At 44.0% G+C, this 14,345-nt stretch overlaps 1 protein-coding gene across 4 annotated transcripts in view; it reads right to left on the reverse strand.

Moving 5' to 3' along the window:
• CALN1 (calneuron 1) overlaps positions 1-14,345 on the reverse strand; it is a 230,474-nt gene that overhangs the window by 8,951 nt on the left and 207,178 nt on the right. For all 4 annotated transcript variants that reach the window (XM_029613078.1, XM_029613076.1, XM_029613080.1 and 1 more), the window contains exon 5: positions 10,666-10,822. In XM_029613078.1, coding sequence (XP_029468938.1) covers positions 10,666-10,822 — 157 coding nt within the window. The remainder of the gene's footprint in view (positions 1-10,665; positions 10,823-14,345) is intronic.

Below are 14,345 nucleotides of genomic sequence, written 5' to 3' on the forward strand. Positions count from 1 at the left end.
GGATGCTCAGGTTGCTAATCTCCTAACTGGCACCACAGTAGAACAGCAGCAGGATTCAGGTATCAAAGCTGATGAAATAGGAGGAGGCCAGATGAAATAGGCAGGCACCAGATGAAATCAGCAGACATTCCTACTCCTTCTGCCATCCTTGAGAAGCTAACTTAAGTTGCCAGTGCAGACAATGTCATCACAGAGGGATGGGGCCTGGGACACCAGGTTTGCTGGTCTCTTCACCAGCATTCTTGATGGAACAGCTATAGGGGCTCAAACAAATCCTCTGCTCCTTGTCCTTGCTTCTCTAAATGTTTTATTACTCATAGCACCAGTCCGAAGAATCCTTTCACATTTGCAGCTGGATTTGTAGCACAAAATCCAGGCTGCAGCTGATTAATCACCTGCCCTCAGCTGTGGCCCCCATTATTAGTCAAAAGCAAGAATTAAGCTTATACTTGTATGGGAGCCTGGAGTGACCTGCATTTGTGCTCCTCAGCCTGAGGATTGCTACTGCCATGGATGAACTAGATGGTGTTATGTTCTGGTGTATTTGTAGACCCTGGATTGGGGTGAGAGCTGACTCCACCCACAGGGAGGAGCCCTGTGGGGACTCACCACGATAGGCTTGGCCTTAGCTGAGACTGACACAACAGTAATAGATTTTATTATACTGGAAATATAGAGAATCCCTCCAGTGGGATAGATAGACACAGTCCAGAGATAAGGATGGCTCGTAGATGATATCCCCGGTAGTGGCTGCGAAGCAGGGTACGCCAGGGAATTCCTCCTTTGCTGGAATCTCCAGAAGATCCAGTAGTGGCCTGCAGCACGGGGTACGCCGAGAATCACAGGAGAGAGGTTGAGAGTAGAGCAGGAGGTCAGCGGAGCTGTAGAGAAGATGGAACTCACTCTGAAGTGTGCAAGGAAGGTTGCTGAGGCGATCACGGTAGTGGCCCGAGGCACGGGGTACACCAGAGGTTCCGTCAGCAGAAGGTAGTGAAGTCACAAGACTGAACCAGACAAGCCTGGAGTAGGAGTAGAGAGATTCCAGGCAAGAGGCCCTCCGAGGAGTGGATAGCCAGAACGCGACAAGGCCCCCGAGGAGCGGGTACCTAACGCGTTCAAGTCTCTGATCAGGAACGAGTTCAGTGTAGCAAAGCAAACATCTCCGAGGAGATGGAATTCAGCAGGAAGGAAGTCCTTGCTAACTCATAGGTAGCTCAGACCGGCTGGCTCAAATACACACAGGCAGATGATGTCATGCAGAGGGGACACCCCCGAGGTTCCTGCCATGATGTGTAAAAGATGGGGCCTGGCGCATGTGTGCATGCCTTAGGTAATGCCCGATTCAAGATGGCGGACAGGATTGCCCACTAGGGGTGTGCATTCATTTGCAACGTATTGGCAATCCGCAATGTATATGCATATTCGTTGTATTCGTGGGGGTCACAAAACGTATGGCGAACCCCCACGAATACAATGTATCACTAACGAATAAACCCCCACCCTCCTAACCCCCCCAAGACTCCCCAAGATTTACCAAAAGTGCTTGGTGGTCCAGCGGGGGTCCTGGAGCGATCTCCTGCACTCGGGCCGTCGGCTGCCGGTATTCAAAATGACGCCGATAGTCTTTGCCCTTACTAAGTCACAGGGGCTTCCGGTGCCATGGGTCGGCCCCTGTCACATGGTAGGAGCACAAGATGGCGCCGGCCATCCATTGGCAAGTCTTGGGGAGGTCAGGAGGATGGGGGGTTGGGGAGGTCAGGAGGATGGGGGATTGCAGTTAATTAAATTTAAAGGGTTGGGATGGGGGTTTTTTTGGGAAATGAATACATATGTAACTAATGAACGGATCGGGGTCCCCCAAGAACGGATGCAACGGATTTGGGTCCCGACGAATACGAATACTGAATGGGACGAATCCATCCCTGCTGCATATCCCTATTGCCCACGCCGACCCAGAAATGCTGAGGAGAGCGGCATGGAGAGGAAAAAGTCGACAATTGTCCGAGAATTACTGGTGCAGGCAAAAAGGAGGTGAGCAACAGAGGTCGCAGCCATCTGCAACTGACGGGTGCAACAGATGGGAGGTGGCATGGGATTATAATTGGGCATGAAACCCGAGTAGATGAAAATAAAGGTCCATAATTTGGCAGCAAGCAGGGTAGGGGGTCAAATCAGCTTCCAAACAGGCTGAAAATTTAAGGAAGAAGAAAAATTACATTCCCGACTTGTCATAACATTTGTGACCAAGCTTAATTCCACACTGAGGTGTTCAGTAATATCGAGTCTTCCAAACATCTTTCATCAAACTTCTAAGGCTTCAGTGAATTCACCCAAATTCAACATCTGCTTTCTTTTAATCAATGTTTATGTTAATGAGTGATTTGTCATCAAATTTCTTCCGAAGTCTTTTGAGTTCTGTAGCTTCATAAATTAAAAATGTTGACCTGACAGATCTACTCAAGGAAGGCTTCTGATGTTAATTTAAAAAAAAAAAGAAAAAAAAAGATATTCAGCAGTAAGAATTATTTTTAACAAGCTACTCACAGAAAATGTTCCCGACCTAATGTGTCCAGTTACAAAGCAAGATTCACAGTTCTTAAAAGCAACTGGTTGTTTTTCTTTGCTTTTCTCAGCAATTTGTGATGAAGCACAACCAGGCAATCCAGCTTTAATGAGCACAATGAATTGAAAGATGCATTGTGAGTTTGGTTTGCCTCTAAGGGTTTTTCACAGTCTCCAGACTGTTAAGAATTGGATTGGCTTGTCCCGCTCAGGTTGCCCCACAAGAGACCATATCATTCCTGTCTTATGTAATCTTCATGGGTTACCAGCATAAATGTATATATATATAGTAGAAACAGATACAGGACAGTCTTAATAAGTAAATGGAGTGCTACACCTATAGAAATCGGAAAAGGAAAAAGCACTACAGAAAAGAACATTTTTTACAAAAGCAAATTTTAATTTTATTGAAAACATTCAAAATAATACACAACTAAAGAACTATATCAATATTTATAATGCTAATCTATATTATACAAAAATGAAATTAAATACATACAATTAAAAAACTCCTTAGAAGTATTTGACACAATTAGGAATAATACCACACTTCTAAGGAGTTTTTTTTAACTGTATGTATTTAATTTCATTTTTGTATAACCTAGATTAGCATTATAAATATTGATATAGTTCTTTAGTTGTGTATTATTTTGAATGTTTTCAATAAAATTAAGTTTTGCATTTGTAAAAAATTTTCTTTTCCGTATCGCTTTTTCCATTAGGGATTACAATAAATAAATATATATATATTTATATGCACAATTCTGGTCACTACATCTCAAAATAGATATAGTTGCACTAGAACAGGTAGAGAGAAGCATGGCAAAAATTATAAGGGGCATGAAATTTCTCCCCTTTAAGGAAAGGCTAAGAGGGTCAGGATTGTTCAGCTTGGAGAAGAGACAGCTGAGGGAGGATATAATAGAGATCTGTAAAATTATGAGAGGACTAGAATGGGTAAATGTAAATCTGTTATTTACTCTTTCAGATAATACAAGGACTAGGGTGCACTCCATGAAGTTAACAAGTAGCACATTTAAAACAAATCAGAGAAAATTCTTTTAACTCAGTGTTGCGTAGGAAGGTGGATCCTTGGGCTGATGTGGGGTTGACGCAACCCATGGGCGAGGGCCTACGGGTCCCCACCATCAGCAGGCGGATTGGGCTGAAGCTGGAGGCCACTGGAGCTTCACTTTTACCAGCCCACGTTCCCCTCGGGTTGAGTCTTCAGGTGCTGGGGCCGGCAGGACTTAGGCGGGCCTCAAGGTTAAGTACAGATAGTAGATGGTTCGGCCCAGAGACAGCAGCCAGCAGATGGCATGGTCCTATCCTGGATGGGATATGGAACAGGAACTCAAGCACCAAGGAACAAGAAGGAACTGAAGGTGCCTGAGTAGAGGAAGGCCGAAGCCTTAATGGTCCGTGTCCAGAGGATAGGGACAGAGGCGTCACTGTCAAACCTGAATGGAGGCTGGCGACACTTGGAAGGTATAGCAAGCAACGTGGAACTCTGGACTCAAGAAAGTCTGAGGTGAAGTCGTTCGTAGCAATGGTCAAGACACAGAGAAGGCAGGCATGGACAGATGTAGCAATGGTCAAGACACGTAAAAGGAAGGCGTGGTCAGATGGAGCAATGATCAAGGCACGGAAAAGGCAGGTGTGGTCAGACAGAGCAATGGTCAAGGCACAGAGAAGGCAGCGTGGTCAGACGTAGCAATGATCAGGCTCGGAGAAGGCAGGCAAGGTCAGGCTCGGAGAAGGCAGGCAAGGTCAGGCATAGCAGTGGCCAGGCATGGAGAAGGCAGGCAAAGTCAGGCATAGCAGTGGTCAGAACCAGGAAGTCAATCAGCACACAGACGAGATGAACATGAAACAGGAACCAGGAACTTGGAGAAACAGGAACATGGAGAAGCAACGAGTATGAGGAAACCTGGAACAGGAGACCAAGGAGACCTGTTGCAAAGGCAATGCTTCAGTGCGAGGCCTGAGCATTTAAGCGCTGAGGGAACTGACATCAGCATCCGGGTCCGCAGCCAGGTTCCCGCCACGGGCCCTTTAAAGGTTTCACTGGTGCGCGCACGCGGGCCTAGGGAGGGGTGCGGCACCGCCAGCTGCATCTCTCCGCAAACCCCGCGGAGAGGCCCGACGGATGGAGGCATCCTGGCTGGAGGAGCCGGGAAGCGGATCAGGGCTGGAGGTGCTGGCAGAAGTCCAAGGTTGGGACTGGCAGCCCACCGCCACCAGCGACGAGGAGCTGGAGCCTGAAGCTTGTGTAGAGAGGTGAGAGGGCTGCACTGCGGGGCTGCCGCGGGCGGCAAGCGTAACATCAATGCACAATTAAGCTCTGGAATTCATTACCAGAGGATATGGTTAAGGCAGTTAGGGGTAGATTTTCAAAAATATGCGTGGGCGTACATGTGCGCGCACTACCCGGCGCACACACATGTACGCCTGATTTTATAAAATGCACACGCAGGCACGCGCATGTTATAAAATTGAGGGTCGGCACGCGCAACGGCTTCCCCCATTCCCTCCCCCTAAACTAACCTTCTCACCCCTTCCCCTAACCTTTCCCCCCCTAGCCCTACTCTTACCCCCCCAAAATTTTTATTCTACCTTTTGTGCCTGCTGGAGGCAAGCGCAGGTTGCGCGCGTGCGCCGGCAGTCTGCCGGCTCGCAATCCTCCAACACAGCAGCAAATAGCCGCTGTGCCGGAGGCCTCTGGCCCCGCCCCTGCCCTGCCCCTTTTGTAAAGCCCCGGGACTTAGATGCATCCCAGGGCTTTACGCGTGTCGCCGGGCCTTTATAAAATAGGCTCAGCACGCGCAACCCGATTTACGCGCATAGGGCTTTGAAAATCAGCCTCTTAGTGTACCTGAGTTTACAAAAAGTTTGGACAAGTTCCAGGAGGAGAAAAACTGCTATTAATCACAATGACTTAGGGAATAGCCACTATTTATTACTGGCATTAGTAGCATGGGATTTATTTACTGTTTCAGATTTTGACAGGTACTGTAAAATTTAAAAACATTTTCCCTCTTGCACCCCAAAAATAGAAATAAATAAGTCATTGAAACAGTATAAGTATCTGTTTTTATTCAATCTAATATTACATGAGAAGTTCACTCAGGGTATTTCTGAAAAACTAATGCATACAACCAAGCTTACAAGTTCTCTATCCATTATAAAATCATGGTTAAAAAAAATATTTCAGATGAACTAATAATTTTACTTCTTACATTTCGTTTCATCATCTCATTCTAAATCATGACTAAATCAATGGGTCAGCATGACCCAGGCCCTCATCGCAATTACATACAAGTGTGGCACACTTTCAGTCACAAACAAAGACGTCTCAGCATTTTGTTTATTTTCTACCACATATAATTAATTCTTCAACCTTGGCATAATGGTATTATGCCTATCTAAGGATTGCTTAATACTTCAGTATTTTACCTAGTGGAGGGATCAAGTTTTGCAACAACTAATACATCTGGTTTTAGGTAAGAAATAGTATTTAGGAAAAGAATAAGTATGGGATTTTTTAGGGATGTGCAGAGGGACGCCATACGTTGCATTCAGGATTCGTATTCGTCGGGGGGCAGATACGTTGCATTCGGCAAGGGGGACCCCCAATACATACATGCGTTAATTCTTATTCGTTTCCCAGCTAAAATTGAATTAAGAACAACCCCCCACCCTCCTGACCCCCCCAAGACTTACCAAAACTCCCTGGTGGTCCAGCAGGGGGTTCGGGAGCCATCTCCTGCACTCACACCCTCGGCTGCCGGTATTCAAAATGGTGCCAATAGCCTTTGACATTCTATGTCACAAGGGCTACAGGTGCCATTGGTCAGCCCCTGTCACATGGTAGGCGCAATGGATGGCCGGCCCCTGTGACATAGTGAGGGCAAAGGCTATCGGCGCCATTTTGAATACTGGCAGCCGACGGTCTGAGTGCAGGAGGTTGCTCCCAGACCCCCGCTGGACTTTTGGCAAGTCTTGTGGGGGTCAGGAGAGTCCCCCAAGACTTGCCAAAAGTCCCTGGTGGTCCAGCAGGGGTCCGGGAGCGATCTCCTGCACTCAGGTTGTCGGCTGCCATTAATCAAAATGGCTTCGATAGCCTTTGCCCTTACTATGTCACAGGGGCTACCGGTGCCATTGGTCAGCCCCTGTCACATGGTAGGAGCACAAGATGGCGCCAGCCATCCATTGCTCCTACCATGTGACAGGGGCTGACCAATGGCACTGGTAGCTCCTGTGACATAGTAGGTCAAAGGCTATCGGCGCCATTTTGAATACCGGCAGCCGAGGATGTGAGTGCAGGAGATGGCTCCCGGATCCCCTGCTGGACCACCAGGGAGTTTTGGTAAATCTTGGGGGGGTCAGGAAGGTGGAGGGTTTGTTTAAATTGGCTCCTTTAGATGGCCGAATAATTCGGCAAAGATTCATTGTATTCATGGGGAATCGCGATACGTTTCGTTTCCCCACGAATACAACGAATGTGGCCTTATACGTTGCGGATTACAAATACGTAGGAAATGAATGCATACCCCTAGGATATTTTTCCGCTGTATTGAACAGAGAGATACAATAAAACCTTTTGACTTTGACATACTTGTATCCTGGATTGGCCACTGTTGGAAACTGGACGCTGAACTTGATGGATTCAGAATGGCAAATTCTCATGTTCTTAGAAGAGCAAAGTTTAAACTTTTAACTGCAATTTGTAAGACCTTTTTCAAACCCACTTCCTCTTAAAGTGTGTTTTGTTCAATACGTTTCATCTAGGCTAGGGGGTACACAACCTCGACCCTCAAATGCCGCCAACAGGTCTGGTTTTCAGGGTATCTGCAATGAATATACATGAGATATATTTGCATACACTGCCTCCATAGTATGCAAATATCTCTCTTGCATATTCATTCTAGATAGCCTGAAAACCAGATCAGTTTGTGGTACTCAAGGACCCGAGTAGTTTACCCTTGATCTAGGCTACTTTGCTCATCCGAGGTTTTGCTACTGAAAAACTCCATCTCTTGTGGCTACCAGGAAAAATCTTTTTCTTTTATGGCTCCCTACTCGTGGAATCTAATTCTTAAAGAGCTTCGTCTTTTAATAGATTTGCTGACTTTTAGACAGCAATTGAATACTTGGCTTCTTGCCAGGATTTTATTCAACAACTGCTTTAAGTCTAAAATACTATTATTATGTAAAGTTTATTTATTTACTGCTTGTTTTTTCCTATTTATCTGTTATATATTCCATATCTGTTATCTGACATATTATGATGGATTGTTGTATTTTTCTTATATGATATTCATTGTACTTCACTTTGGGTACTCAGTGAATAGTGGATTATAAGTGCAATAAAATGAAAATTAAATGAACCATTATGGAAGTAAAGCTGGCGGTTTACAGTTTGCGAGTTATATACTGTAAATGATATAAGTCAACTGCTTTTGCCATATTTCTCTTTTCAGTCAAATTTAGTTCCTTGATTTAATACTGTGCCACCGAAAGCAAGTGGATAAAGAAAAAAACACTGGCGGGAACAGGAAGAACTTATTGTTCCCATGTCAGCAAGATATAGCCTACGACAAAGACAACTTGAGCAGGATGTCCTAACAGCCTGGGGATTCTAACACATAAGGTTCTCTCACCCGAGCAGCTACAGACCCTGAGCCAAATGCCACACAATGGCACCAGAATGGTATTATGGGACATAAGCCCAAGCTGAAAGGACCGTTTGCTATCTTGCAAGCTTTAAAACCAAGAGTAAATTAAACTAGAGCTCTGAAACGTGCACACTCTCTTTTATACCCACAGGGGCAGATTTTTAAAGGAGCATGCGTGGGGTACATTTGTGCGCGCTACCCGGGGCGCACAAATGTACACCTGATTTTATAACATGTGCGCACACACATGGACGCCCAGGCGGAGCTTTTAAAATTTACCCCAAAATGTGCTTTACTACATAAAACCCTTGGTTTATTCTCAAATCAATACAGGTAAAAATTATGGCATCTGAGTAATCTAGAGATTATCTTAAAATATCTTGCCAGCACACTCTCAAAAATATACAAAAAATTCAGCAACACACATCTTCCTCTTTTAAGCCCTATGCACAGGACCCAACTTCTCTGAAAATTCAACGGGTTCACTGCAGAATGAGACTTTATGACCTAAAGTATATGGAGATAATGATTTGTTTGTATGTAAAAAGTGTCCTAATCTGCCTACACAGATAAGGCCCAATTTTAAAAGGCCCGAGCGTGTAAAAAATAGGGGTTACGTGCATGGCTGTGCCTTCAAGTGCCACACGCATTTTAGAACAGGCCCGGCCATGCGTATAACTCCCGTTATGCACAGAAGTGCCAGGCCTACAAAACGAGGTCCTGGGTAGGGAGGGGTAGGGCGGGGGCCGGCCGGGATAGTGGCCATTAGGCTGGCTGCCGGTGCACAGAAGATACTTCTGTTCGGGAGAGCAGTAAATACTAAAATAAAAAAAATGGGGAAAGCTAGGACAGGTTTATGGGTCAGGGAGGAGAGGGGAAGAGAGAGGAAGGATAAGGTTAGGGTTCAGAAAGTTTCTTCCTAGTCTGCTCCTTAATTGGAGCAGATTGGGAGGGAGCTGGGAAAAGGCCAGATCGTGTCGCCATGCGTACTTTAGAATATTCCACCCCCCCCGGACGCGCGAGCCACAGGCCGCATGCACACGTGTCCACGGATGTTAAAATCTGACACACCTGCACGCGGATATCACATTTTATAACACGTGTGCGTTGGCGCACGCATGTTATAAAATGATCGTGTCCATGTGCGCGCACACCGGGAACCGAGTGCACATGGACGTGTGCGCGCTTGTTTTAAAGTCTGTGTTATATTGTCAATCTGATTGGATGATACACCCTATGTCAAGAAAGTCAACTGAGAGAGAATGCACTGATAAACTAATGCTACTGGATCAAACTGAAGTGGCAAGAACATCCAAATCACAACAGTCAGGGTCCTCTACTGCTTGTGGCATTAGGCCAGTCCTTCTCATGCCAGTGCAGGAGTACGCTGTAGTCAGTCTGGTTTTCAGGATATCTTCAATTAATATTTATTTATTTATTTATTTATTTAGCATTTTTCTATACCGACTTTCCAATAACAGAATTATTGATCAATTCGGTTTACATTCTCAACAATAACAATGACAAGTAAATGTCTTACAATGAACAGGTCGAATTAACTTGGGTTAAGATATATGCACTTGGGTTAAGATATATGCACATGATACATTTTCATGTACAGTGTCTCCAATGCATTAGGCAATCCATGTAACATGCCCTTCTATAAATTGCCCAAGTATAACTTAGCATGTGTTGCAAGAACAAATATTAATAGTGAAAAACAACAATTGACTTATCACTGGGCTATCATACCACCCTTTTGGTTTTAAAACATAGTAAGGTTCAAAACGGACCTGTAGGGTCTTGTATAATCATCGGTCCTATTTTTTAGTATTTTTAAATATAATTACTTCCGCCAAAATGTATACAAAAATGTACTTCCCATTCTGATTTATGCGATCATTTCGTTTTGCTACATATATTGGGCTTCCTTGTTTGTGATTACTTCTATAAATTGCCAACATATAAAATGGAATGATTGACAGATTTGATCAGAATCTCCAGGGCAACTAAACTGGAGAGGAAAGTATGACAAAAAAAAATTAAAATCCTGAAAATTAATTTTTAGTTGTGACAAATGTGACTAGTGCTGCTGAACAAGGATGGTAGAAATACAACATGATCTGCCTAAGAACGACTAAACACCTGGTTCTCTGCATGGAGAAATTCTAATTTTGCTCAGAATTAGCTAGAGTTTACACGGAATAGTTTTCTACACAGTTGAGATAAGCCGGTGGGGAAAAATAACCATCTTGCAGCTAGGGCGCTGGTATTCTCTGGTTAGGAAGGGTTTGGTAGGGGTCGGGGGGAGAACGTCTACACTGAAAAGAACAAAGCTTCAGATCAGATGTGACTTTTAATCATAAAGAGCAAGAAGCTCTGCAGTTTCCTGGGTGTCATTTCACAAGGCACCAGAGACACTTACCTCCTTCAAACTCTGTTTGACAGTTACCCGAATTCTCGTTTAGACTTTCCTCTTCGTTAATAATGATGTTCTCAATGTCCTTCATTGTTAAATGGTCCCGGAATGCATGATAAAGGATGTGTTTGAGCTCTTCCAGTGTCATCCTTTGCATGTCAAACTGCGGAAAGAAGATTGAGCCATTGAACACATCAAACACACAGCAGTTGCTAGGTTTTAAGTCATTTATCATATGGTATTTTCTTCAAATATTTTTTACATCTTTCCCATCATTTCAGGTGGCAAAAATAAACTTTCAAGTCTAATCCTAATTAAATAGCATCAACAAAAATCCTAAAATGGAACGGTTCTAACAGTTGATAGCACCTGTCAATTTGTGATGCTAACAGCCATCACCCACATTAATCTGCTCTAGATTATACAGTTTCAGCGAAAGAATTATCCAGAGGAAGGATCGCTCAAAACATAGATGTCAGGACTTGCTATGTTTTACAAACGTTCTGTGATTGGAGAAGCTAAGGATTCTTTGGACTGACAATGTTGGCATCGTTGTCTGAGTTTTAAAATTAGTTAAGTGGGTTCATTTAGAAATTTCACATGATGCACTAAACACACTTTGGACACTTTTGATTAAAAGAAAAAAAAAAGACTCTTTGTGGCAAATGATGACAAGGGGTGGAGATCTTACCTTGAAAAATTCTTTGTGAAGCTCCAGGTTTGATGCCTTCTTTCAACAATTAATAAAGTTTTAACATACGTTAAATTCTATCCCGCATTTATTGTTTTGTTTTATATATTCAATACATGGGTTAAATGCTCCTTTTTCAGTATTGGGTTTCTGGATAACCAGATACCCATTTTCTTCACAATCAGACACATGCAAATCCGTCTAATGAACATTCACTGATGTTATACTGAAAAAAAAATCAAACCGGCTGGTAACTCGCAAGACAAATAAACCAAGAAGAATAATACTCCCCATTCAAACAGAAAACAATATACAAAGGGCCCGTTTCACTAAAAGGTCGATTTTAAAAGCCTTGCGCGCTCAAAAACAGCCAGATACTGGTGTAAGTGGGCCGCACAAGAGCTACGCAACTTTTAAATAACTGGGAAGTAGGCGAAAAAGGGGCAGGGCATGGGCACTCCAGAGGCGGGGCCAGCACTGACGCAACTCGAAATTTTCCTCAGCTGGCACTGCAATGTACAAATCAACTCCTCTTTTTAGAATTTTCATCACTTATAAGGTCAAAAATTCTTTAATGATGTCAATTTTAAAATGAATACCTCTGAATGCGTCTGTAATTCCACCCCCTAACCCAAGGCACCTCCTGTAAAGTCACCCTGAATCAAAGTGCCCTCTTTCAATGATCCATATATAGAGTATCAGACTGAGCCCTATAAAGAGTCTCTTTCCCTCTCTCTTTCTTTGAGAAAAAAAAATGTAAAATTTACAACCTGTAGAAGAAAGATGAAACACAACTGATGCCATGACATCATGGAATGTTTTTCATAGCAGTCTCTTGCATTATAATTTAACAGAGAATAACTGAGCAGTTATCTAATAAAAATGCAAGAGAGTCCAAAAGGACAGATCATATTTGCATGGATATATATATATATAAATGCATACCTATCTCTGCAAAGCAGCTGCAAGCTAATCTTAATGATGCAAATTATCAAGGGTCACTTCTGTGCCTCTTCAGTACTGCTATAATATGACAGCAGAAAACAGGCGTAAAAGAGATCAAATACACTAAACTCAGCTTCTTGAAACTTCATTTTTGTACCTTATTAAACTTGCATATTAATAAATCTAATCCTTAAGTCGATGCAAAAAAAAAAAAAAAATCTAATTAGAAAAATGTACTGTTCGTTTGACCTGTAAAATCTGATACAGACTTCTCTTATTGCATATGGAGCATGCATCCCTATGGATAAACTGTAATCTCCTTCAGTAATTGAGTGACAAACAAATTAGTGCAGGTCTTCAGACACTGATCTTTCTGCTTTCAGCCCCTCCCCTTCAAAATCCACCTCCCCCCCCCCCTCCGCAGCTCAATCACAGGGACTAATAGCTTTACACTAAAAATTAGGGATGTGAATCGTTTTTCAACGATTAAAATTATCGTCCGATAATGTTTATATCGTCTTAAATCGTTATAGAACACGATACAATAGAAATTCTAACGATTTATCGTTAAAAATCGTTAAATCGTGTTAGTGCGCACTAAATCGAGTTAGTGCGCACTAACTCCCCGTTAGTGCGCACTAACTCGATTTAGTGCGCACTAACTGAAAATGATACAAATAAACACTTTCCAGGTCACTGAAGGTCAGTTAGGAATGAATATGTGTTCCTATTGGCTGGCTGCCCTCTTATCTATTGATGTTACCAAGGTTACCACTGAGGTGATGGTTGGGGGGATGGGAAATGGAACTGGAAACTAACGAACACCAACAGAAAATGAAACAAAGTGTTCACACTTCCCAGGTCAGTAAAGGTCACTTAGGAATGAATATGTATGTATGTATTCCTATTGGCTGGCTGTGCTCTTATCTATTGATGTTACCAATATGGTTGGGGGGATGTGAAATGGAAACAGTTGGAAGCTTGACAAAAAAAGTAATGTAATGATCAGCACTCACGTGACTAGAACTTGTTTGTTTATTATTTTTGTTAGCAGGCACCTGAAATGCTAGTGCATGTTGAATTTGCCAATCACTGTGCATTTTAGAAAGGTGGTCCTGGCTGGAACTGTACACAGTTCAAATATATGTAATTGATTGTTGGTAAGTGTATTTTTTAAGTAGCCACACTGGCACCAGTATGTTTACTTTTCCTCCTACTTAACTCACTAGCTCAGCTTTGTAAGAAGGGCTTCTCTGCTTGTGTGTTGTTTTTGTTTGGTGTGAGGAGAGCAGAAACATCAGATCTTTATTCAATCTACTACAGTCATCTCTTACAGTGCCCTATCCCTATTAATACCAGGAGTGTTGTGATCTTCCTGCACACAGTGCCCTAACCCTGATACCAGTCTGAGACAGCTCCCTCCCTGCATTACTAGTGAGAGGCTGGCTTCACAGACAGGGGGGAGCTGCCTGTCCCTCACTCCTGACTTCCCCCATGTCCCAGCTAGTGAATGGTGTGTGGGTGAGGGGGGGGGGGGGGTGGATGGTGAAGTCTGAGACAGCTCCCTCCCTGCATTACTAGTGAGAGGCTGGCTTCACAGACAGGGGGGGAGCTGCCTGACCCTCACTCCTGACTTCCCCCATGTCCCAGCTAGTGAATGGTGTGTGGGTAAGGGGGGGGGGAGGATGGTGAAGTCTGAGACAGCTCCCTCCCTGCATTACTAGTGAGAGGCTGGCTTCACAGACAGGGGGGAGCTGCCTGACCCTCACTCCTGACTTCCCCCATGTCCCAGCTAGTGAATGGTGTGTGGGTAAGGGGGGGGGGGAGGATGGTGAAGTCTGAGACAGCTCCCTCCCTGCATTACTAGTGAGAGGCTGGCTTCACAGACAGGGGGGAGCTGCCTGACCCTCACTCCTGACTTCCCCCATGTCCAAGCTAGTGAATGGTGTGTGGGTGAGGGGGGGGGGTGGATGGTGAAGTCTGAGACAGCTCCCTCCCTGCATTACTAGTGAGAGGCTGGCTTCGCAGACAGGGGGGAGCTGCCTGACCC

This window comes from Rhinatrema bivittatum, chromosome 8 (genome assembly GCF_901001135.1).
Source record: "Rhinatrema bivittatum chromosome 8, aRhiBiv1.1, whole genome shotgun sequence".
Taxonomy (NCBI): Eukaryota; Metazoa; Chordata; class Amphibia; order Gymnophiona; family Rhinatrematidae; genus Rhinatrema; species Rhinatrema bivittatum.